This window comes from Onychomys torridus, chromosome X (genome assembly GCF_903995425.1).
Source record: "Onychomys torridus chromosome X, mOncTor1.1, whole genome shotgun sequence".
Taxonomy (NCBI): Eukaryota; Metazoa; Chordata; class Mammalia; order Rodentia; family Cricetidae; genus Onychomys; species Onychomys torridus.
Genome location: NC_050466.1, coordinates 94,626,030 through 94,652,591, shown reverse-complemented (window position 1 = coordinate 94,652,591; position 26,562 = coordinate 94,626,030). Strand labels below are relative to the sequence as shown.

At 39.4% G+C, this 26,562-nt stretch overlaps 1 protein-coding gene across 2 annotated transcripts in view; it reads right to left on the bottom strand.

Annotated features, from left to right (window-relative positions):
• Atp7a (ATPase copper transporting alpha) overlaps positions 1-26,562 on the bottom strand; it is a 112,032-nt gene that overhangs the window by 29,350 nt on the left and 56,120 nt on the right. For both annotated transcript variants that reach the window (XM_036175051.1, XM_036175052.1), the window contains exons 3-12: positions 14,574-15,063; positions 13,349-14,074; positions 12,095-12,274; positions 9,873-10,036; positions 6,922-7,083; positions 5,570-5,646; positions 4,907-5,132; positions 3,635-3,868; positions 2,618-2,709; positions 737-864 (exon numbers count right to left, since the gene is read on the bottom strand). In XM_036175051.1, coding sequence (XP_036030944.1) covers positions 737-864; positions 2,618-2,709; positions 3,635-3,868; positions 4,907-5,132; positions 5,570-5,646; positions 6,922-7,083; positions 9,873-10,036; positions 12,095-12,274; positions 13,349-14,074; positions 14,574-15,063 — 2,479 coding nt within the window. The remainder of the gene's footprint in view (positions 1-736; positions 865-2,617; positions 2,710-3,634; positions 3,869-4,906; positions 5,133-5,569; positions 5,647-6,921; positions 7,084-9,872; positions 10,037-12,094; positions 12,275-13,348; positions 14,075-14,573; positions 15,064-26,562) is intronic.

Here is a 26,562-nt window from a genome sequence, read left to right as displayed (position 1 = left end):
AGTAGTTCTCAGAGCATTCGGAAATGTGGGAGCATGGTTTTCTTCGTGACACTGTGGGGGAGGGGGAGGGCTGCTGCTACTGCTTAGGAGGCTGGGGTCAGTATCACTCCATTATATTCCATAGCCCAGGCCAGAGAACTAAAAACTTCTCATCCAAACTGGCCACAGCAGACCACTGTGACACAGAGTCCAGAATTAATAAATAAACCGAGCCTCTGTTGGGACTACCAGAGGTGGGAGGGAAGAGCTCCACTCTGATCCACTCTGCTAGCCAAGATTTCTAAACATCTTCCAGTCCTGCTTTCTTCAAGCTGCCCTGATGTGGAAAACTTGGTGCTCTGGTCTAGCTTTGACTACATCAACTGCTAAGGCAGGAAAATAGAATATTTATCTGCCCTGGGAAATTTGCCAATCAACCTGGCTCTGCAAGGCACTGAATATCTTTGGTTTTGTGCATTCTAGTAATTAATCTTCAGTGTGGGTGCTTGAGCAATGGTTCAACAGTTAGGAGCACTGGCAGGCCAAACACTCATATGCATAAAAGAAATCAATAAATCTTTTTAAAAAAGACTCTTCAACGCTTAGTCTTCCACAACACACCTAAAAACACAGTGAACCCTGGGAAACTGAAGGCAGTCTTTAAAGAGCTGCTACTGTTTGCTCATGACTGGTAGATTTACTGGTTCTCCTTTAGTGTCTGCTTACTTTCATGTCACAGTCCTCTGACAGAACATACCTGTGATGAGGGACTCGTCTACCATAGAATGCCCTTCAATAACACGGCCATCCACTGGAAACTTGCCTCCTGGAACCACCTTAATGATATCTCCACGCTGTACAAGTTCCACATCCACTTGTTCTTCACTGTACATGAGTTCACAGAAAAAGCATCATGACATCTGCTTCTTAGTTTAACCTACACGCACACATCTGGAGATCATGCCAAGCTTACAGCTCCATAATTAATACCACCAGAACCTAGGACAACATTTATGCTCACAACAACTATCTATTAGTTTTACTCACTATTAGTAATGAACAAAGTCTTGGCCCTAAGCAGATACTCTAAATATTTATTCAATAATCACTGAATAAGGGAAAGCTTAAAAAAATGATGCCATAGTCAAGCATGGTAGCATACATCAGTAATCCCAGCTGGGAAGGAAGTGGAGGCAGGAGGATCATGAGTTCAAAGTTATCCTGGGCTATATACAGTGAATTCGAGACCAGCCTGTGTTACATAAGACCCTTAGTAGTTATACATAATTGCCATCAGGTATCTTATGTTTCATTTTAAATAGACAGCTCCTTCATTCCTTCCTCCCTCCCTCCTTTACTAAAAGGAGGAATCACTAAGGGAAAAAATAAAGTAAGTACACAGTGGCAGAGTACTTGCTTGGCCTACTTAAGGACCTCAAGTCATTTCCTAACACCAGAAAAATCCTGGAGCCACAAAGCAAGACTTTATGTTAAAAGATGAGGATGGAGGGTTGGGGATTTAGCTCAGTGGTAGAGCACTTGCCTAGCAAGCACAAGGCCCTGGGTTTGATCCTTAGCTCAAAAAAAAAAGATGAGGACGGTAAAAGATTGGCCCAGGTACTCTCAAAGCCATGATCTGGGTTGGGGAGATGGCTCAGAGGTTGAGAGAACTGACTGTTCTTCAAGAGGACCTGGGTTCAATTCCCAGCACTCACATGGCAGCTCACAACTATCTGTAACTCCAGTTCCAGGGAACCTGACACCCTCACACAGACATAAACGCTAGCAAAACACCAATGCACATAAAAATAAATAAAAATTGTTTACTTCTGGAAGTTTCCATGTAATATTTTTGGAGTGTGTTTGATCTCAGGTAACTGAAACTGTGAAAAGGGAAACCCCAGATAAGAAGAGGTGAGGAGATGCTGTATTTAAAAGCGTGGAAATGAGGGAAACTGAGACCCTTCACCCCAAAGGTAAGCTCAAAAGGCTTGAGGGCCTACAGGCTCCCAATGGGGCATCTGAGACGAGGACTAGCAAGAACTAGGAAAGCCTGGACAGCAGACACAGCTCAACGGTAGAGCTCTGCCCAGCCTGTGGGAACCCTCAGGTCCTGCTCCTCCAATAAACCTAGAAAGCTTAAAGACAATGGTGGCACATGCCTTTAATCCCAGCATTCTGGAGGCAGAGGCAGGTGGACCTTTGTGAGTTTGAAGCCAGCCTGGGCTACAGAGTGAGTTCAAGGACAGCCAGGACTGTTTCACAGAGAAACCCTGTAGTATTTACTTCCTATTTCAACAACAGAAAGATGAAACAGCTGGATGAAGTAAAGTATAAGATGGGGATAATTGCCAAATCTGAGAGGCAGATTATGTGGGGTTATGATATTCCTTACTTCTGGATACGGCTCATAAGAAGTTACAAAAGAGAGTCAGTAAGCTGGCTCAGCAGGCAAGAGTGCTTGATGCCAAGCATAATAGCCTGAGTGTTATCCCTAGGACCCACACGGGAGGAGGAAACTCCCACAGGCTGTCCTCTGACCTGTACACATGTGCCATTGCATGTGTGTACTCACCACAATTAAATCAATGTAATAAAATGTTTAAAACAAGTTACAAAAGGAAATGAAGATAAATACCTAAGGAGGAGATTTTCAGAGTTAAGAGTTACAATAGTTGCTTCTGTTGCTTGGAGTGAAATTAGCTTTGCAAGAGCTTCTGAGGTTTTGCCCTATAAATTAAAACACAGTAATAATGCTAAGAAAGAAAATACTTAAACTTTAAAGATATAATCTGAAACATTCACCCAAACATCAGCTTAAGAAAAACATGATCAGAAAACCATTTACATTGAAATATTAATATCTTATAAAGAGCATTTTAAAAGTACCAAGCACAATTTATGAAGAAATACAATTATTAAAAAAATATCAGGAATCTAATTAATACATGTGCAAAGCACATGAGTAGGTAGATCATTCAAGAAGGAATATAAATAGACAACATATAGGAAAATGTTCATCCAGAAACTCAAACTAAAGCCACCTTGTAATTCTATTCAATATCTACTAACTTAGCAAGGATTTAGTAAAAACTACTTTGCTGACAGACCCTCACTGGCAAAATTTCCCACAGTTTATAGCATGACACCATGAAAAGATACATGCCATTTAAGACAGCAATCATGTCCTTTCTAAATGCTCCTAAGGTACTCAGCTCAGAGGAGCTAATTATTAGACATGAATATGTTCAGTGGAGGATTATCTAAAACAAAAATTTGGAAAAGAAATTGAGACGAAAACCAGAATGGTTTAGTAATAAGAGCACAGTGACTTGACCGAAATAGCAAGTGATTGTCTAGACTGTACTCAGGGAAAAACCTGTGCAGTGCTTTCTCCTCTGCTAACATAGATGGGCTTTGACAACAGTTTCAAGGCACATGGCCAAATCAGTTCTCAATTAATAATCTGATATAATAAATAAAGTACCATGGGTATACTATCCTTGGCAGTAATTTAAATTTGATATGTTTCCTGAAGATACTGCTAAAACTAAAATGGTTAACTACATAAATCAATACGTATCTCTAATAAATGATCTAGAAAATATTAAGGTCTGATCTAATATTTTAACAAGTGTAACCTTTCTTACTTTACCTTTGCTATATGTTCCAGCCATCGACCTAGGGCAATAAACACAAACAGCATAGGAGGTGTATCAAAGAAGGTAATAGGGTTCACTCTGGCTCTCTCATACATTGCGACCAGAAGAATAACCAGAGAGTAGGCAAATGCAATGGTGGTTGCCAACACAATCAGCACATCCATATTTGCTGTCTTATGCTTCAGTGCTTTGTAAGCCTGAATGTAGAAGTACCAGCCTCCACAGAACTGTAAGAGAAGAGTGATAATTACTGGATTTCTTTAGACACTGAAATGCATTATTTATACCTAAATAAACTTAGCATAATTAGATATCAATGTTTGCATCCTTTGTATTTTAACCAATCCATAAACATTAAGAGGATTTTGTTGTTGTTGTTATAGAGCCTCATATGTATCCCAGGCTGGCCTTGAACTTGACAAGATCCTCCTGCCTGTTTCCCAACTCCTAGGATTACAGGCATGCACCACTACACCTGGCTGTAAGGGGGAGATTTTGAGCTAGAGCAGTTATGTGCAGAACAAGGGCTTCAAATTGCTGTGCAAGATACCAAGGGCCATCCTCTATGATCCAGAGGATACTTCATACCATAAACAAGGGCAGATGGCTATGGCATTCTTCTTTTTGATGCTAGCCTAAACAAGTAAATTAGGAAATGAATTCATACATTTTAAAGGGCTTTTTTAAATATATAAAACTTAGCCCCTTTCCAAACGTCAATCAAAAGCCGTGGGTTCTGTTGAGAAGTGTAACAAGAGAGCTTATCTTTCATTAGTGCAATTGGCATTAATCAGTTGCTAGTACTATTACCTTTTGTTTTACTTTTGCTTTTCTGATGGTGCTGAGATTGAATGTGGGGCTTTCTCTCAGGATACTAGGCTATTAATCTACCACTGAAATATACCCTCAGTCATCACTTTTAAACCATTAATGGAGATCAAATAAAGGGGAAAATCTTATTAAACAGAAGTATAACTTTTTACAGCAAAAACTTCTCAAAATAAAGGTAGAAAAGCATAGAAAGTAAATAACTAAAGAATCAGAAAGAAATATAAAATTATATATGATAGCAGACAGGAATACCCAGTTTAAAAAATCAAACTCTTTTTCTCTACTTTATGAAATAATATTCTCAGGGAATTAATGGGACATAAAATGATCAGACTTCTAGCTATTATCTATTTAACGATGGAAAATAACAGTGCCTACCATATTTTGGTTATTTTTTCTTTATTAACAAATATACTTGCTAATATGTTACTTGCCTGTACAGGTAGACACAATAAAAGGGACAGCAAATTCATAATGGATAACCCTGGCAGGATCTGACGCTCCAGGAACATAGAAGAATGGATCCTGATCATTTCTTCATTACTCATACTCTGATTATGGTGAAGAGTTGCAAGGTGGTGATCCATAACCATCATATATATCATCAGCCCCATTACAGGGATACAGAAAAACAGGCTCACAAGGAAAGACCTTCTCCATCTTATATGGGAAACATTTTTAAAAGAAAAAACACATTTTAGTGAGTACCTAAAAGATAAATATTCTATGTACTATAGAGAAACCCAGATTGTAACCATTTCAGCCAGTGTAAGAATGATATCATGGGGCTGCAGCAACAGCTCAGCAGTTAAGAGCTCCTACTGCTCTTGCAGAAGACACAAGTTCAGTTCCCAGCACCTGTATCAACTCACAAGCACCTGTAACTCCCATACCAGCAGACCCAATGCCCTCTTCTGGCCTCTGCAGGCTCCTGCATATGTGTGGCATAATTCACACACATACACACACATACATAAACACAATTTTTTTAAAAGTAAATCTTTAAAAATGCTATAGTAAAAATTGACATGCTAACGTGCTGTTAAATTTCTAAAAAGAATTGAAATGCTTTTTATTGACAATACCAAAGTACTTACTGTGTTATTTCTCGTTTATGATCTAAGTGACTGGCTGACCGATCTTTCTTGACCAAAGAAGCTTCAAAACCTAAGCTCTAAGGAAATTTATAAGAAAAAGGTCATTTCACTCAACTCAGAGATACTCTAAACCATGCTGTTATCACATAGAACAATTCAGTTCAATTCCTGAGTAAAAGTCATTCTGGGGACTAGAAACATGAAACTGTCCAGAGTTTTCTGCCCTTGACTGCTTTTGTTTCTAATTTTGCAAAGAAATTAATAGCACATTGGTTTTAGCTACTGTCTATTCTGCTGCTCTCAAACTAGCAATTTCACTCAAGTGCAGTAGAGGTTTTCACTGACAGTGCACAAAAGCTACACTGTATTCCATACACTGAGCAAGGCCTTGCCTGCAGAGTTTTCATTCTTGTTCCACCATAAAAAGAACATGAAAAAACCTTTTCCCCAGCACGACTAAGTATAAACAGATAACTACAGCAAAGTAAGATGGACACACACACATACACACACACACACACACACACACACACACACAGTTACAGACACCATGTTTTCAACTGCTAGAAAAACAGCTGCCATCTTCTAGCTGTTAGCAGTGGAACATGGTGAAAAGAGCACATGTGAGCTCTGAGGCAGAGTGAACAGGACCCACAAAGAACTTCTCAAGTTGCTTCACCTCTGAAATAAGATGGCAGCCGTGCTGTGAGAATTCAGAACTGAAGCCTGGCAGCACTGCTGAGTACCTGCTGAGGGTGGCTAAACGGCAGGTACTGAGTAACGGCAGCTTCACAGATGTCAACGGTAGTGCAGCCTAAATGAACAAGGCATTCCCTCAACTCTACTACGCTTTCAGTCATCAGAACACCAATTTCATAGCACACGGAAACTTTGCACCGAGATGCATTACTGCTTAAGACACACTGAAGAACAAGGTGAACTTAGCACAAACAAGAGGTTTGGCATTTTAACTTTTACTTTAACTTCAAAGTGCTTTTGTTATATTTTATTTTGTTCTGCTTTGCTTTAACAAGCCATGATGCATCTAGCATGATGCTTTAATTTCATAGTGATTAGCTTGGATTTTCCTTATAAATTACACTTTATATCCTTTTCCTAAATACTTTGTTTCTGCTCACGATTTAATAGTGCAAATGGACCTTTGCCTAGATTTCCCTGATGAACGTCACTGGTGGGGAGAAACAAAAAGCAGACACACTTACACTAATGTTCTTATGTGGAATAGTCAAAGTGGTTGGAGACTTTTCATTGTCTCTAGTGTAAAGCAGATGTGATTCCAGGAAGTAGCTGGCAGGAAAGGTAAGACAGAAAAGCAAAGTCATGGTACTTACTTCAATGGTATGGATAATATCTCTGGGACCAATAATTTCTGGATCATATTTAATATGTGCTTTGTTGGTTGCCAAGGCCACAGAGCAGTAGAAGATTCCTTTGTGTTTTGTGAGAGTAGATTCAATTTTATGGACACAGGAGGCGCATGTCATTCCTCTCACCTGTTTAAAAACAAAGCCTTTGTTACCGAAAATAGCTCTTTTCTTCAATTAAAACAGAGTTAATACCTCTAACTAAAAGGACTATCATAACACAGGATCGTCTTACAAGGTTTTATCTGAGTACTTAGTGAACTTTTGATATGATCATTAGAATTCTGTTTTGATAAGGGACTGCCAGCTCAGATGTATTCTCAGGGGTACTGAAAGAGATCCAGAATAAAGATAACTGTATTATGCTATACATATACTAAGAGCCATGGAGTTGCACTTCTTTAATGAGTGGATTATACAGTATGTGAGTTATATCTTATCTTGATAAAAATGTAATAAAGAATTCTATTTTTGTTGTATACATATATGGTATTCATGTATATGTGTTCGTGTGTGGGAAGTTGTTGTCTACATGCATACACATGTGTAGAGGCCAGAGGTTGAAATTGAGTATCTTACTTAATTACTCTAGTTTATTGATTGGGATTACTGAGGCAGCATCTCTAGCTGAACACAAAACTCACCTTTTCTAGCTTCCAAGGGAACCCTAATACCTGTGACATATATTCAAGCATGCACGCACACACGCGCGCACACACACACACACACACACACACACACACAAATACAAATAAAACTTTTAAAAATTATGTTATGTGTATGGTGTGTTTTGACTACATATATGTCTTTGTAGCACATGTGTTGTATGGTGCGCTTGCAAGACAGAAGAGGGTGCCAAATACCCTGGGACTGGAGTTATAGATGGTTGTGAGCCTCTATGTAGGTGCTGAGGTTTGAACCTGGGTCCTCTAGAAGAGCAGCCAGTGTTCTTAACTGCTAAGCCATCTGACCAGCCCAATTAAATACTTTTAAGTGAATAAGGGCTAGAGAGATGGGTCAGTAGTTGAGAACACTTGCTAGTGTTACCAACCCAAGTGGGTTCACACAACTGCTTGTAATTCCAGCTCCAAGGAATCTGACATCTTCTTCTAGCCTCCTGCAGGTACCTGCACACGTGAATATATACAGAAATGCACACACATATGCACAAATAAAACTATTTTAACTAAGTAAAAAGTTAAGTAAATACCATAAAAGCAAGAAAATTTTTTAACTGTCTTAAGCAATTTGTTTTTCAACTTGTAGATATCCGGGAAGCATTTATTCAAAAGCAAATCAGAGGAAATTTGATAAAAACAGCAAGTTATGTGGCGTTATAATCTGTTGCATTCTCTTCTCTTCCTCTCCATCCGTGGGGGGGGGGACTAAAGGCCCACAACCATAAAGGAAAAACAACAGTGTAGCCACTGGACACCCCAGAACAAAGAGTTCATTCAGAGCCTCCTTTCCAGAGAACTGTTATCATTTCACCTGCCAGGTGGTTTCTGGAAATAGCCCCTACAAGAATGGCTGCCCTGACCAGATGACCACAATTCAATGAGTGCAACAAACCTCCTTCTGGGGAACATTTCTTAGTGAGGAATGGCTTCATTATTTAGGGGAAGTAGATATGAGCTCCCATTCCCAACCAAGAAGTTATTTCCAATTAACAACCATTGGTAAAGGAAAAATTAGTTTCTTCAAGAGTCTCTGTGTAGCCAAACTCCCTTAAGCGCAGGCCCTATGCCTCACAGTAGATGGCCCACACAAAAGAAAGTCAAAAATAGTTTTGTATTCTGGGTGGTGGCGCACACCTTTAATCCCAGCACTCGGGAGGCAGAGCCAGGAAGATCTCTGTGAGTTTGAGGCCATCCTGGTCTACAAAGCTAGTTCCAGGAAAGGCGCAAAGCTACACAGAGAAACCCTGTCTCGAAATTTAAAAAAACAAAAAAACAAAAAAAAAAAGTAGTTTTGGAGATAGATTTGTTGTCTCCTCTTGCTTTGTTTAGACTTTCTTTTTAACCTTCCTGACCTTTCTCTAGTACATTATTGCTTCTGATTTTGTGTTTTCTGGGTTGTCTGTGTTATGTGTCCACGCGCATGCCTTTCTCATGCTCTTTACTAGTTCTTTTTCACTGGTTCACCCCTTTGGTCTCATTCCTATTGGTCTCCTCTATCTGCCTGTCTCTTTTCTGTTTGGAGGAGATGGGGGAGGGAGAACCATGATCAGAATATACTGTAGGAAAAGAACTCTATTTTCAATAAAAAGAAATATTCTTTGTGTCTTACACTTTTTATTTAATTCATTAGTTCTTTGAGAATTTCATACAAGTATTTTGATCATATCACCCTCACCACAACTCTTTCTACATCCACATTCCCCTTCCCTACCCAACTTTTTGTGTCCTCTTGTTTTATTTAAAGCCATCAGGTTCAGTCTTTTCCAAAGCTAGTTTACCTTTTTCTTTCATTTCCCTGTCCTTAAGGCAGTGTTTTACTATGTAGTCCAGGCTGACCTCAAACTTCCAGGAATGCTCGTCTCTGCCTCCCAATACTGAGATTATGAGTATACACAACCACACCCACTATTTTCATGCATTTATTTACATATGGTGTTCGAGGATGACTTTGCAGAGTCAGTTCTCTCCTTTTACCATGTAGGTCACAAACACTAACCTCTGCTCATCAGACTTATCGGCAAGCGCCTTGCCAGCCCCCACCCCCATTTTCGGTTTTTAAAAAGATTCTATTCCATGCCTGAAGACTGCCATTAAATCATAGCCTTCTATCTTCTAGTTTCCTTTATTTTCATTATATGCCCTATTTTCCAAGGTTTTAGTTACCTACACAATTTTCCTCTGAAAGCTGCTCCAAGTTCCTGTCAGAAGTCTATTAATCATACAAAAGTTCCTACTTACAACAAGTTCCAAAACGCCATCCCCTTCTTCAGCATTTTCTATCACCGTGGCTCCAAATCCAAGTTCTCGGATAAACTCTGCTATCACTGGGGGTTGGATGACAGCTGGGTTATATCTTACTTCTGCTTTGCCAGCCATCAGGGCCACAAGTACAGAATATATTCCTGGGAAGATTGATAAGGAAAACAATGCAGGTAATAAGTTTTACAAAAATGATGTTATAACTACTTCTCATATTTTTAGTTAACTGCAGAAATTTACAACTCAACTTTTTATACAAGCCTTAAACCCAAACAATTTAAAACTGCTTTTAAAGGTAGCCTTAGTTCCTTAAACTTATTATACACAGTTTTAATTATATATGTGTAAAGGGGAGAGCAACAAGATATACCTTCACTGAGCTTAGACAATTATCAATAACATTTGGCTCACTTGTCTTTGTTCAAGGAAAGGTCTCACTGGCCTGGAACCTGCTCTGTAGACCAGGCTGGCCTTGAATTAGAACTCACAGAAACCTACCTGCCTCTGTGCCCAGAGTGCTAGGATTAAGGACATGCACCACTACACCTGGCTCATCCTTTTATTTTTTATTTTATCTTTTTTAGAGACAGAATCTTGCTGTTGCTCAGGCTAACACAAAATTCCTAGACACAAGCTGTGTTCCTGCCCCAGCCTCCCAGATGGCCAGGATCACAGAGGCTACAACAACTGGGTCTTGTTTATCTATACTATTACTGATTCTACTCCCAGCCCTCTATCCAGATTATATGGAAGCAAATCCCAAACACCCTAGTACTTTGTGTGCAAATATTTAGATATGAATCTCCAAATCTCCTTAGAAACAGCATGTGTTTAGGCCCTGAGCAGACAATTATAACTGGCATTGACATTGTCTCAGGAAAAGAAGATTTCTGTAATGCTTCTCAAATAGGAACTGTCCAAACTTCCTCTGCATTCATTTGCTTGTCAACATTCATTTATTACTTCCCTCCTTCCCTCCTTCCCTCCCTTCCTTTTCTTTTTTGAAATAGGATCTCACTATGTCATCCTGGCTGTCCTGGAACTGGCTCTGCAGACCAGGCTGACCTCAAATTCACAGAGATCTGTCTACCTCTGCCACTCTTTTCCTTTTTAATAAATCAAACAAAGCCTTGACTGCATATCCAGTAAGGAAAAGTGGGGGCTGAAATGAATAATGCACAAATAATCAAATGAAGATATCACAATGAACCAAAGATGTATGTCTTACATCTCCCCAAAATAATCTTCTTGTATTATTATAAAAGATGAAATTATTTCCTCAATTGTCAGGATAATTGCTTGCCACATTAATCCTCACTTCCTTATCCAGCCCTTGTGAGTAACATCTATCAGGATACCTAGGGTTAGGGCAGCCAAAGTACCAAACGTAAGACTTTGGTCTCATTAAACATAATCACGTATCTATATGGTTAACTAAGCTACTACGCTATACTGAAATGTCTGTAAATATGAATATACATTTGAGCTAAAACATCTGAGTGACTGAAGAAAAACTGTGGTGTTGATTTTTGAAGATTCTGTAACCTGAAGTTAAAATACACGATACTAAGCAACTTGGATTTCTTACCACAAGGGAAATCAGAGATCAATCTGTTAGAAGAGACAATATAATTCTACACAAATACAGTTTAGCTCTGGTGCTTTATATGTGTAAGACAATATCTAACTCTTATTCATTATCACTTTTAAGGAGAAAGCTTTAACAAACAATGTAGTTTCTCATAGTCCATTATCGCCATGGTTCATAATAGTAATGCTATGTACTTCTTTTAGCTATAAAGTTTTCAGTAAATTTCACTGGCATAAGATAAATGAAATAACATTAACAAAAACTACCAGAAATTCAGGGTGGTTCTGTGCATTGAGGATTTTCCTTATGAAGTCTTGGGAAGAATTATAAGCATGGGCACAAAATACAAATGGGAAAGAATTTAGAAATAAGTACATAAAATAACAACACTCAGGGGCTAGAGAGATGGCTCAGAGGTTAAGAGCACTGGCTGTTCTTCCAGAGGTCCTGAGTTCAATTCCCAGCACCCATATGGTGGCTCCCAACCATCTGCAATGAGATCTGGCGCCCTCTTCTGGCCTGCATGTATGCATGCAGGCAGAACACTGTATACATAATAAATAAAACTAATAAATAAATAAATAAATAACAACACTCAAAAGCATCTTACCTTCTTCTCGTCTTAAATTCCGTTCAATGTTTGCTACACAAGAAGCACAAGTCATTCCGGAGACCTGTATGTAACACTTGCTATGAACTGGTGTCATCATATTATCTGGCTCATTAGTTGAGGGCAAAAGGGGTGTTTCCAATGAGGGCTGAGCTATCACTACCAATGGCTCGTTCATGTCTGTTGGAAAAGGAAAGTTTCTTTTCATTTATGGTATTAATTATTCTCTAGCTGCCACCTTGTCATATATCACAATTCACATTTCCAGGCCTGCCAACCCATTTCTTTAAGAGAAGTAAAGTCCTAAAAAGCCCTCAACAAATACATTGACTTTGAATTTTGTTACTGCCCACCCAGGTCCCAAGAAAATCTGACCCAAGTGAATATATAAAACTTTAGGCCGGGCGGTGGTGGTGCACGCCTTTAATCCCAGCACTCAGGAGGCAGAGGCAGGCAGATCTTTGTGAGTTCGAGGCCAGCCTGGTCTCCAAAACGAGTTCCAGAACAGGTGCAAAGCTACACACTTTAGTTACATCAGATTCTTCTAGTCATTATCTCCAACCCCAACCCCAAGTAGAAAATAATTGGTTACCGGAAAGTTCTTAAACTTGTATTTAGCTGGCGTTATCATGCTGACAACTTGCACAGTGACATTAAAGGAATCCTCCTTTATTGATGGGAGATACTTTTCAGTGGGTGCATGAAACTATCAATAATGCTGTCCCTATGATGTGTGTGTATACACATATATATGTGATAAAGATTAATTTACAAATGAGGCACAGTAAGGGTTTAACAAGTAAACCAGAAAATTACACTGTTATTGAGCCATCGCTCCAACCTCCTCGTGTGGGTTTTTTTTTTTTGTACAGGGTATCACATACAGATAGAAACTACTATGTTTGGGTTGCCTTTAAGTTTTTAGGCTCATGATATCCTTAGGCATTTTTATACACACTGGTGACTAATGCCATAGGACTCATTTATAAAAAGTGGGATTTCAGCTTGGTGTGATGGTGCCCTTAATCCCAGCATTAAGGAGGTAGAGACAGGTGCATGTCTTTGAGTTCAAGGCCAGTCAGGTCAATACTATATAGTGAGTTTCACACCAGCAAGGGCTACATAGTAAAACTGTATCTCAAAAAAAGGTAGAATTTCAGTGACTGTGAATAATTTCTTGTTGCTAAAAGGCAAATGAAGAAACAAAATAGGAATACAAAAACATTAGGGATATCAAAGAAAAATGATGATTACCTGGCAAGACAGCCTCAAATCCCATGTCTTCAATTGCTTCTCGCAAGGTTTGTGGAGAGGTGAGTAGAGGATCATATTCAACAGTCCCGGTACTATTTGCAAGGGAAACATGGATGGATTTTACACCTGGCTTTTTTGATATGACACCCTCTATAGACTGCACACAAGAATTACAAGTCATGCCATTAATGTTGATCACAGTTTCTTGGGTCAGAGGCTGGCTAACTATGTTCAAAGGCATCTTTTGAAGAGATGAGCTGGAGGGAGATCTGGCGGTACTTTCAACTTCATTTGCAATACTAACTCTGTATTGCCCTGGTGAAACGGCCTCTATTGCTTTTCTCAGCATTTCTGGAGTGACTGCGCTTGCATTGTACTTTACAATGGCTGACCTATTCTCTAAAGAAACGACTACACTGCCTACATACTGGAGTGTAGATAAAGCACTTTCAATATTTGACACACATGATTTACAATGCATGCCCTCTATGATGAACGTGGCTGTAGAATCACTGGGGTAGGATGGGCTCTTTTGCTGTGATCCTTCTGGGGACTTGACCGTTGTGTTCTTCAGGCGTTCAACATCAATGGCTCCTAATTTGAGGTACTTGGGGTGTTTTTTTATGAAGGCTGGGAAGCCCACAGCTTCAATCTGCTTCTTTATTTCCTCTGCTGTGATCAGATGAGGTTGATAAACAATAGTAGCTTCTTGGTTGTCTAGGGACACTAAGTAATAAACAGAAACATATATTTAACTTAGTTATTCCTGGGCCACTTCAGAGGCAATCGCTGTTTCTCTCTCATTCTTCTCAATGCTTTCTCTTAGATACTTTAGTGCTTTTCAGAAAATGGGATTGGCATACACTGGAAACAAGAAAAAGACATGACCACCGCCCCTATGGTCTCCACATTTCTGCATCACTCCAGTAGAAATACATTGGAGGTAAAGAGCACCCCAGGCAGGCTGTTCAGGAAGCTGTACTCCACAAATTGTTACTGCAGCTGCCCTTTCTACTAAACTAAAGTTCAAGACTCTCATAACCTTTCATTATAGTCATTAACTTCACTAACATTAATATGCTACGCCTCCAACTTCCATGAAGCAGGAAGCAATTGCAGGCCCATGGATTTGAAACTCATGCTTGGGAAGAAAGCAAAAAGTTTAAGGATCAAAACACAAAATAGCTTTACAAAACAAGAAAAAAAAAGACACCAGATCAATTACCTTTAATTCGCTGAACACCTTGCAGTTTCCCAACTTTGCCTTCAATGGTGCTAGTGCACGAATGGCAGGTCATCCCTTCCACTTTCATCTTCATCATGACTTCCCCTGCCTGAGGCACGCTGTGCTCTTCACAAGCTCCTGACTTTTTCTCCTGAGTGCCCATGTCTAAACTGAGGTCTGGGACCAGCTCCACGATCTGACTGGCACTCACTATAGAAGGGATTATGGTTACTACTGCAGTTCTTTGCTGAGGAGAAATCTTAACGCCAGTCACACCCTTGGTCTTGAGCAATGTGCTTTGGATATGGTCCCATGGCAGAGCCAGTGGAGCAGTAACAGTCAGAAACACAGTATTGGTTAAAACAGGGAGAGCGTTAGCATTGTGGAGAAGAGCATCAAAGCCCATGTCATCGATAGCTTCTTGGAGAGTCTTTGGAGTCTGAAGTTTAGGATCAAAAATAATAGTTGCACTTTTTTCTTCTAGTGAAACCTTTTGGAAAGAAATTTCAGAAGTTAGTTTAGCTCAACTATTTGACATAGGAATTAAGAATATCACAGGAATTAAGAATGGGCAGTGGTGGCACTGGCCTTTAATCCCAGCACTTGGGAGGCAGAAGCAAGGGGATCTCTGTGAGTTCAAGGCCAGTCTGGTCTACAAAATAAGTTCCAATTAAGAATGGGCAGTGGTGGCACTGGCCTTTAATCCCAGCACTCAGGAGGCAGAGGCAGGTGGATCTCTTTGACTTCAAGGTCAACCTGGTCTACAAAATGAGTTCCAGGACAGTCAAGGTTTCATAGTGAGACACTGTCTTGAAAAAAAAAAAAAAACAGGAGGAGGCAGAGGAGAAGAAAAAGAAGAAGGAAGGAGGAAGAAGAAAGAAGATGATCAATGATCAAGAACCAAGCCCTCCTGAGCCATCTTACATTCCTAGCTCCAAGGCACTTAGTTCACATACTGGCCTTCCCTGACAAATGTAGCTCTTACTTCTTATCAAAGAAGTTTCATTTCTGCAGCAGATCAAGACTATTATGGAACATCCACAACTGGTCAAAATGCAGAGCACCATGAGGTACACATCAGCAGCACAAATCCTACACCTAAGGCTCAGTCAGGGAATATTGCAGAAGAGAGGGCAGAAAGATTGTAAGAGCCCAAAGACCAGGATATCTGGTAAGAAGAGATAGTGTCTTCTATGCATGACAAGGAAGATGAACCCATGAAATTACAACAATATGGTTGTCTAAACAAGACCTGCACAGTGACAATACCAACTGACATGCCAGTGTAGATGGAAGAAATATCACAAGGTCCCACTTCTAGATGCAGAGATATAGCCAACATGTAGCAATAATAATTAAAGAAGAAAGAGGTCATGAATTTGAGAGGGACATGGGAGGAATTGGAGGGGGAGGGAGGGGTAGAAATGAGGTAAATACCCATACTCATGTACAAAATTTTCAACAAAATAAATAAAAATAAATTTTAAGATGAGAATATCAATCATACCATATTCAAGAAGAATGAAATAAATAACAGCACTAGAAACTAGTGGTTTCTCAATTAAGTTTTCACCTTTACTATTCTTGTTGGAAAGAAACACAAAATGTCTTCTCTACCTAAAAGAGCAATGTGTAGGCCTTCATAACTGTGGTGCCAATCAGGTATGCAAAGAATGTGCACTAACATAGAATAGGATTTTACCACAGAATATAGACTACACTTTCCTAACATAGCCTTTCATAAATTACTGCAACATGTAATATTATATTGATTTAAAGGATTATATAGGAAATAGGACTACTATAGAAAAGAAAAGTGGGGCTGGCGAGATGGCTCAGTAGTTAAGAACATCTGCTGTGCAATCATGAGGACTGGAGCTCATATTCTAGCACCTAAATCACAATCCAGGCATCCAGCACACAGCTTTTAGCTTAGCTCAGAGTAGGGCAGAGACAGGAGGATTGTTGGAATTGCTGGCTTCCAAAGCTGAGAAAAATGTAAAAAGAAACTTGCCTCAAAAGGAAAAGGGAGAATGTTCTTGAGTACCCATGAGCCTTCACATCTGTGTATATGAATAAAAACCTTTTAAATATAAAATATAAGGTAATATAAAGTCTAATTCCTTAAAAATATTAAAGGATGGAGGTATAGCTCAGTGGTAGAGTGGATGCTTTCCATGCACAAGACCCTGGATGTAATGCCCTAGATGTAATTCCCAGTACACACACACACACACACACACACACACACACACACACACAGGAGACATTATCTTTCAGGGTTTTTATAAGTAGGAAAATTCTTTGTAGCAGTAGTAAGTTATAAAATAAGTGAAAAGAAGGAACAGCTAACATTAAGCACTTACGGGGTCTTAAGTCAATAAGTTTGTAATTTAGCTTAATGGTAATAGAGTGCCATGAAAAAGTTACACAGGGGGATGGCATGAGATCTGTATTTTAAAGAATCATTGCAAAGGCAATATAGAAGATGATGGGGTGAGCTGGGCGGTGGCGGCGCATGCCTTTAATACCAGCACTCAGGAGGCAGAGGCAGGAGGATCTCTGTTTGAGGTCAGCCTGAGCTACAGAGTGAGTTCTAGGACAGTCTACACTGAGAAACCCTGTCTTAAAAAAAAAAAAAAAGATGGTGATAATGATGGGCTGTAGGAGAGGTATCAATTAGGAGGCTTACTTAAGACATACTTAGCAGAGTGAGACCCAGCAACAAATACAAATGGTAAGATTGACTTGTTTTCTAGCTTGGGCCATAGGCAGATGGTAGTGATGTTAAATGATTTGAGACAGGAGGGAAACAAGAGGTACTTAGCAGATTAGAATAGAAGGAAGAAGTAAATGATTAATTTAATGCTACAACTGTTCATTTTGAGATAGCAGCAGAATAATGTTTAAATGACAGTTAAAAGATAGGTACCATTATTATTGATACTTAGTACAAAGCTTTGTTCCATACAACAAAATAATGCAAAAATTTAATTTATTTAGAGTAGGAAATCTTGTTTTAAATCTTCTGTGATAATTGTATAGTTAAATATTTTGTTTACTTTAAAATTAGTTCTTTTAGATTTTTAAAAATGTGTATTGGTACTTTGGCTGAACATATATCTGTGCAAAATATGTGTGTAGTGCTAACAGAAGCCAGAAAAGTCATAGTATCCCTTGAAACTGGAGCTACAGATAGTTGTTAGCTATCATTTGGGTTCTGGGAATCCAACCCAGATCTTCTGAGACAGCAGACAGTGCTCTTGACCACTAATATAGCCCTCTTTTGCTTATTTTAATGACTTCATTTTTTATTTCTTCCTTTAGTTTTCTAACTGATATCAAAGCATTTGATGAAAATTTGCAATATGCTAATGGCATGGAGGTTCCTAAGGCTGAGATAACTCTAGTTAGGTGGCTCTTTCTTAATTATGGAAGAGAGCACAACATAAATGATCCAAAACTGAAATGGAAAAATAATTGATATTGTTTTTAGATTATGCCATATAATATTTTCCATGAAAAGGGGAAAAATTAAAAGCCATGCAATGGTGATGCACACTTATAATCCCTGCATTCAGGGGAAGAGGTGGGAAGATGGTGAGTTCAAGGTCAGCCTTAGCTATAGCACAAATTACAATCCAGCCTGGACCACATAGTTCTCTTTCGGGGGAACTAGGGTTCAATTCCCAGTGACCATACTGCAGCTAACAGCCATCTCTAATTCCAGTTCCAGGGGACCCAACATCATCTTCTGGCCTCCATAGGCACTAAGCATGCACATGGTGCACAGACATACATTTAGGCAAAATACCCATATACACAAAATAAAAATAAACAAATATTGAGCCATCTTTCCAGCTTGGGGCTGGAAAGATGGCTCAATAAGAGTATCTGTTGCTCTTGCAGAGGACCCTGGTTCAATTCCCAGCACCCACATGGTGGCTCACAACCTTTTTTGTAACCCCAGTTCCAGGGTATCCAATGCTCTCTAAAAGTACAGACCTACATGCAGGCAAAACACCCATACAGATAAAATAAAATAATTAAAATTAAAAAAATATATGTTTTTTCAAATTATAGTTTACAGACATTCACATTTTTAAGAGATACAATATAATGGTAGCCACTATCAAATGCCGGTCTTTGTGTTATTAAATAGCTCTTTTAATCTCACTCACCTGAGGTCCACAACATTCTGATTAAGAAAACAGATGCGGGCCGGGCGGTGGTGGCGCACACCTTTAATCCCAGCACTTGGGAGACAGAGGCAGGTGGATCTCTGTGAGTTCGAGGCCAGCCTGGTCTCCAAAGCGAGTTCCAGGAAAGGCGCAAAGCTAAACACTGCCCTGAAAAAAACAGAAAAAAAAAAAGAAAAAGAAAAGAAAGAGAACAAATGCGGACCTCTCTAGCACTTTGCTTCTTCCTATTCCCATGGGGTCTTCATTTATCATGGCATCTCTTTCCTTGTTCTCCCTCTCTGTTCTTGATCCAGCTGGTATCCCCCGCTTTCTCTCGATCTTTGCCCTTCATTACCTCCCCTCACGTCCAGTTTGCTCATGTAGATCTCATCCATTTCTCTGTTGTTGCTAGAGAGGTTCCTAGAAATCCACTAAGATACCTCCACAATAGACTACTGGCAATGGTTGAGAGAAAGCCGGAACTGACCTACTCTGGGGATCTGGATGGCCAAACACCCTAACTGTAATGATAGAACTCTCATCCAGTGACTGGAAGCGGATGCAGAGAGCCATGGCCAGGCCCCAGGTGGAGCTCCCGGAGTCCAATCATCGAGAAAGAGGAGGGATTGTATGAGTGAGAATTGTTGAGATCATGATTGGAAAAGCACAGGGTCAAATAGCCAAACTAATAGAAACACATGAACTATGAACCAATAGCTGTGGAGCCCCCAGCTGGAGCAGGCCCTCTGGATAAGTGAGACAATTCAATAGCTTGAACTGTTTGGGAGGCACTCAGTCTGTGGGACCCAGACCTATCCTTAGTGCATGAGCTGGCTGTTTTGAACCTGGGGCTTACACTGGGACACTTTGCTCAGCCTGGAAGGAGGGGACTGGACCTGCCTGGACTGAATCTACCAGGTTTAAATGAATCCCCAGGGGAGTCCTTGCCCTGGAGGAGATGGGAATGGGGGGTGGGCTGGGGGCGGGAGGAGGAAGGAAGGAGGACAGGGGAATCTGTGGATGATATGTAAAATTAAATTAAATTATAAAATTTTAAAAAATTATGAAAGATAGAAATAGCTGGAGAGATGTAAAAGAAAGAAAGAAAGAAAGCAAGGAAGGAAAGAAGGAAGGAAGGAAGGAAGGAGGGAGGGAGGGAGGGAGGGAAGGAGGGAGGGAGGGAGGGAGGGAGGAAGAAAACAGAAGCGAGTGCAGCTTAGTAGTAATATATTTGCTTAGTCTGCAAGGACCTAGGCTAATCCTGAGTGTTGCAAAGAAAAGGCTTTAAGTAATTAGGCAGTATTGCTAAAGGAGAAGAGGGAGAAGAGATCACCGGTTGTCAGAGCCTATGCATAAGCCTTAGGCAGTACAGGGGGTTTCAGGAGTGTTGGCACTGTGCTGCATGGTGGTGGTGGTGGTGGTGGTGGTGGTGGTGGTGGTGGTGGTGGTGGTGGTGGTGGTGGTGATGGTGTTTAATGAATCTGCACATACATTTCTGATAGCTGCTACATGGGGCAGGAACCTTCAGGGGTAAACCGATATATTCACATACCTTCAAACAGTTCTTTACCTTTCTTTTCAGTTAAAACTTTATGATACAAACTGAACATACCCAGAGGCATTCCTTGTCTTAACTTTTTAAACATGTGCTCCACTACCTTAGGCTAATTATGCCCCAAACTTTGTCTATTACCTTTCCTTCTTAAATTATGACCTTAAACTCATCATATTCAGGGTTGTACTGCTTAACTGAGCATGCTCAACAATGGGCCAGCCCCTACATGAAAATATGTAGGCTTCCTGAATAAAACCCCTCACGCTTCCTTGGTACCAGGCAAGCACTGCTTTGGAAATAATTACTCCATCACCTTCCCTACTGTAGGTAATAAATCTTTCTTCACTCCTTTATATTTGGTTGTGCTGATTTTAGCTTTTGTACTCACCAAGACGGGAATCTATTCTATTTGGTTACATTCACAAAATGTAAATGTACATTTACAAAAATAAAAATTTTTAACATTCACAATCAATAACACTCACAAAAATAAAATGCCTAGCAAGTATAGAGCTCTAATTTTAATGCAAAAATAAGAAAAGATTATAGGAAAAATTCTAGCTATTATACACCTAAAAAGGGTCAATGTTGTTACATGGCAATTTTTTTAGACAGGGTGTATCTATGGCTCACACTTACTTCAAGCCCATAATCCTCCCTCCTCAGGTATGTGCCTCCACATTTAGTTCTACATGACAATTTTTTCTTAAGTAAGAAATTCAAGTAAGGTTAAAAACTCAGTAACTCAGCTTCTCTACCTACAACTGACATGCTCACCACGGCTAGTGCCTGTGATATCATATATAAAACACTTTCATCACTGCTGAAGATTGTTGCACAGCCCTATTGTGGGGACTACTGCATATTTAAAAGTACTAACTTAGAGGATTCTTTTCTTTTTAAGTTTCAATACATCATAGCTGATATATCTTTTTAAATGCTTTGTTACATTGTTTTCTTATGGGGCAGGAGGTCCAGGTCCACATAGGAGTTTGAAGCCTGTCTGGGCTTGATAAAACCCTATGTCAAACAACAATAAATAAATAGTATTTCCCTATGTTATTAATTCTGCAGATGAGGAAGACACGTTCTTATTTAGTTACTTCTATTTCTAAAGCTAGAGGACCATGCTCACTCAGCACAAATCACTTTGGGGTATTAGCACTCAACTCATAAGGAAGAGACTTTAGAAAGCTAAAGTTTCAAAGGAAACAAAATTTCACAGCCCCTTCTTTTCTCTTAAGAAGAAAGTCACACAGTAGCGCAGAATCATCAAGTGCAGTTGTGAGTGCCAAAACCTTAGGTAGGAAGCTAAGTTGGCATTTATTTACCTAACAAATATTTACTGAGTGTCTATTATGAGCCTGGCATTGTACTGGCTGTTAGAGACACAATGGTGAGGAAAACCAGGCAAGGCTGTGCAGAGCTGGAAATTGCTGGTAGCAGTGTGATTCTCTGCCTGAGCAGCTCTCCTTTCATATGCTCCTCTCATTCCTAAATCACCACCTCCAAATCCCTACACTGTTCCAAAGTTTCTACAGACTTTTCCAGTAGGAATCAATGCTGTCATTTTATTTTTAGAGAAACTATTTTTCAATCTATCAAGAGCCCCTCCGGCTGGAATCATAACAGCCTTCAGATTATGAGCACAGGAAGCAGTGAAGACGGAGGGCTATAGACCAGTTAGCAGAAGGCAGTAGTGGGAGAGGAGAAAGGGAAGTGAATTACTGGTACTCTGTGATCTTAGCAACAACAGGTGCGGTGGGCAGCACCCACCTACAGTCTTAGCACTCAGGAAGTGCTGCCAACAGGAAGATCAGAACTCCAAGGTCATCCTATACTATGTGCTGAGCTTGAGGCTGTACACACCACACCACCACCACCACCACCACCATAATGTAGAGAGGTTGCTAACTGTCCACATAATTTATATTAGTGCTTATTATTTTCTGTGTCTCTTGAAATGTTAAACTTTAAATTCAGACACAAACGAGGCATGGTAGCTCAGCTCATAATGCTAACATTTGAGAGGCTAAAGCAGAAGGATCAGCGCAGGTTTGAGGCTAACCTGAAATACATAATGAGTTCCAGGTCAACTTGGCTACACGCTGAAAGCCTATTTTAAAAAGGTGTATTTCTTACATACAATTTCTATGTAAACTGTATAAACTATATCTTCTACAATTTCTATGTAAACTGTATAAACTGTTTGTATTTTCTATTTTCACACAATATAAAAAGTGAAAACCTTGAAAAAAATCATCCCACCTCTTCAGTTTCCTGAGAAGACCAGAGAAAATATTCCTTTTTAACTCTACTATTCTATAAAAGTTTAAAATTATGCCAGCAAGATGGCTTTGTGGATAAAGGTGCCTATCACCAAATCTAACAACCTGAGTTTGAGAACCAAATCCAATCTCCATAAATGTGTCACACACACACACACACACACACACACACACACACACACACACACACACACAAGACGGAAGGAAGGAAGGCAGCCAGGCTGCCTGGCTAGCTGGCTGGTTTTAAAATGCTAAAAGTCTGGGCTGGAGAGATGGCTTAGTAGTTAAAAGCACTGACTGCTCTTTCAGAGACCAGGTTAAATTCCCAGCACCCACGTGACAGCTAACAATTGTCTATAACTGTAAAATCTTGACACTCTCACACAGACACACATGCAGGCAAAACACCAAAGCAAATAAAATAAAAATAAATTTTTTAAAAAGTTTTAAAACTACGACTGGAGAGACAGCTGAGCAGTTGAGAGCAGTGTCTGCTCTTTCAGAGGACTCAAGTTCAATTCCCGGTACTCATGTGGTGGCTTACAACTATCTGTAACTCCAGTTCCAAGTGATCTGATGCTCTCTTCCGGCTTCAGTGGGCACCAGACATGCTTGTGGTGCATATGCACACATAGGCAAATCCCCCAACCACATAAAAATAAATAAATGTGTTCTCACAAAATCCCAATGTGGAAACCTAACAAGGAGGGTGTAGTTGGACTCTCCTCTGGGCCCAAAAGAGGCCCGTTGTGCATGACCTCTTAAAAGGAGAGGGAGTAAGGTCACATGCCCCTCTCCCTCTCCTGCCTGAGAGGTGGATTGTCTCCAGGGCAGATCAGAGGACGACTTCAGCTGTCTACTCTGTTCTGCATTCGTGAATGTATTTCCTTAATTCACCTTAATAAATTTCTCTAATACTTCTTATGTAGACTCCTGTGGATTTATCGCTTTATTCCACCTTAATGAAAAACTAAAATTCTATGCCTATAATTTGAGCAATGTGTGGATTATAAATATAAACAACTAAAAAGCATGAAATATTTCTAGTGTTCAAACCAGTTTAGTTTTTTGTCTGTTTTTTCTCTTTACATTTCACATCGTCATGTTTTTGAGGCAGTGTCTCTTGAGCCCAGGTTGGTTCTTAAACTCACTTTGGAGTAAGGATGACCTTGAACTCCTGATCCTCCTACCTTCACTTCGTTGTGTTGGAGATTAGAGGTTTGAACCACCAGGCACAGCCTAAACAATTTAGAGAACATATTTCTTGAGATTTTAGTAGAACTGAAAATTCTGACTTTCTAGTGTCTTCCCATTTTAAAAGTCAACTCAGCAAAGGTCCTTGGCTAAATATATGTTACTGGAGACTGATCCTAGGGCCTAATGCATGCTAGGCAAGTGATCTACCACTGAGCTATATTCATAGCTCCTTTGGCTGAAGTTTTAGCATACTGAAATTCCCTTTTTCTCCCAGACTTACATGTCATCACAATAAATTCAGGTTAGCATGCTGCTTGGTCAGTGTGGAATGTTCAGATGGTTAAAGCCTACTTTCTTAAATTTTTCATGTACTGACTAGCATAAAAGCAATCAGAGGTTTTGCAGAACTGAAAGGACTCTGACATTTTATAAACAGAGACTGAAGTCAGAAAGCAAAGTGATTTACCAAATATCCTAAATTTCTTCTTCTTTTTTTTTTTCAAGACAGTGTTTCTCTGTGTAACAGTCCTGGGTGTCCCATAACTAGCTCTGTAGACCAGGCAGGCCTTGAACTCAGAGATCCTCCTACCTTTGCCTCCCAAGTGCTGGGATTAAAGGCATGTGTCACCACCAGCAGCAATTATCCTAAATTTCTAATGTGTCTTATCTACCATTCATAACATTTTTTTTTGAGCTGAGGATCGAACCCAGGGCCTTGCACTTGCTAGGCAAGCACTCTACCACTGAGCTAAATCCCCATCCCCATAACATATTTTTGAATCAACTAAAAACTATTTCTTTTTTTTTTTTTTGCCAGAGATGAGGATCGAACCCAGGGCCTTGTGCTTGCTAGGCGAGTGCCCTACCACTGAGCTAAATCCCCAACCCCATAAAAACTATTTCTAATGCATAGTAAAAATGCTGTTTATCAATACAATCTATATTATGACTTGTTGAAAGCATATAAATTAATAGAATAATGCTGGATGCTTGTCCTTTAATATATGACACTGAAAACTGAAATATAACAAGATTCCATAAAGCCCTATTAATATTTATCCAGGAGACAGAGCTGTAGTTCTGTGATAGAGCATATATTTAGTATGTGAAAGTCCCCAAATTCAGTCCTCAGCTTACACGTATGCATGCACGCACACATTCAAACAGCAATTATTTATCCTATTAGACCAATCAAAATAAAGGTTACCACTTACAACTATTAAGTCAACTATAAGACTGAGGAAGAATTCTTAGAACTACTACAGTAATCCAAAAGCAGTATAAATATTCAAATATTTTAAGATGAGACAGATTTTATAAATTTATAAAAAAAATTAACAGTGCTTTTCACAAACTAAACTATGTTTAAATTGAGTGCTTTATCAAATACCATTCTAATAGATTTCAATTGCTTCAAAAATATACAACAAATGTATAATTATTCATATAAAATTCAAATACAGCAGTATGAAAGGAAAATACTGAAATACCGTCTCTACAATATTTCTCCACTGCTATGTTTTTATCTTGGATTTGACCTTTCTTTGATCCTTGGAATAGAGTTTAGAAACCTAAGCGTCTCTGAATAACCAACAATGTCTTCATAGACATATGCTTGCTCATTAATATTTAGCTTTTTAAGGTTTATTTATTTTTATGTGTCTGTTGGCCTACATTGATTGTATCCTCTATATGCATGCCTGATGCCCACAGAGGCCAGAAGTTGGCATCAGACCCCCTGAAACTGGAGTTATAAATGGTTGTGACCTGCCATATGGGTGCTGGGAACTGAATCCTGGTCCTCTACAAGAACGGCAAGTACTCTTAAGTCCCTATTCACTGATATTTATAATAATCAAAATACTGTTTTATCCTAATACAGTGTTGGTAAAAGGGCATGCGTTTGAAAGACAATCAGTGCATGTGTTCCCTGTTTAAAAAAAAAAAAAACAAAAACCTTAAGTAAGCTTAAGAGGAGATAGGAATGTCATTGAACTACAGGAATACTTTAGTGACTGCTAGCACTTAGGAGATCATTTTCTGGTATGTGCATGGTATGTATGTATATGTATCTGTGTGTTCACATTTGTGAGAGCACACATTTATAGGTACGTGGCAGCAGCAGGCATCGCCTTCCTTGATCATTATTTTATGTCCACTTGGCATTTACATGAGGAATCCAAACTCTGGTCCTTGGTTCTCCTGATTGTGCAGCAAACACTTTATCCACTGAGCCATCTCCCCATACCCCTGAGAGATCACTGTTAAAGGATACTCTATATAAAGAGAGTAAACTACAACAATTATATGAGTAAAGGTTAGCATTGTAAGTTTCAGGTTAACATTAACATTTGCAGTCATTCAGTTCTTGTAGCTAATGAAATTTGATTTTACATTCCCACTTCAAAAGAGCCAAACAATTGCAGAGAAAGATCTTCACATTATCTTCCCATGTTATTTTTTCCTTTGAACAGACCACTGGGGTGATTCAATTAAACTCCAGGTTAATTCCTTTAAAGTCTACAATGATAGCCCTAGCAGGACAAATAAAAATATTACACTCAATAACAATACAATTTCAGACAAAATTCCCAAAATGTATTTAAATGCTAAAGCTAAAAAGGTAAATAATCACATTCCATTTATTTCAGACTTAGAGATTTCCTGACTCACCACTCTCTTGAGTAAAGCTCCACTCTCTTCTACCGCTGCATTAGTCATTAAAGTAGCCTCACTCATCCTAACATCACAATTTTATTACTTCATTC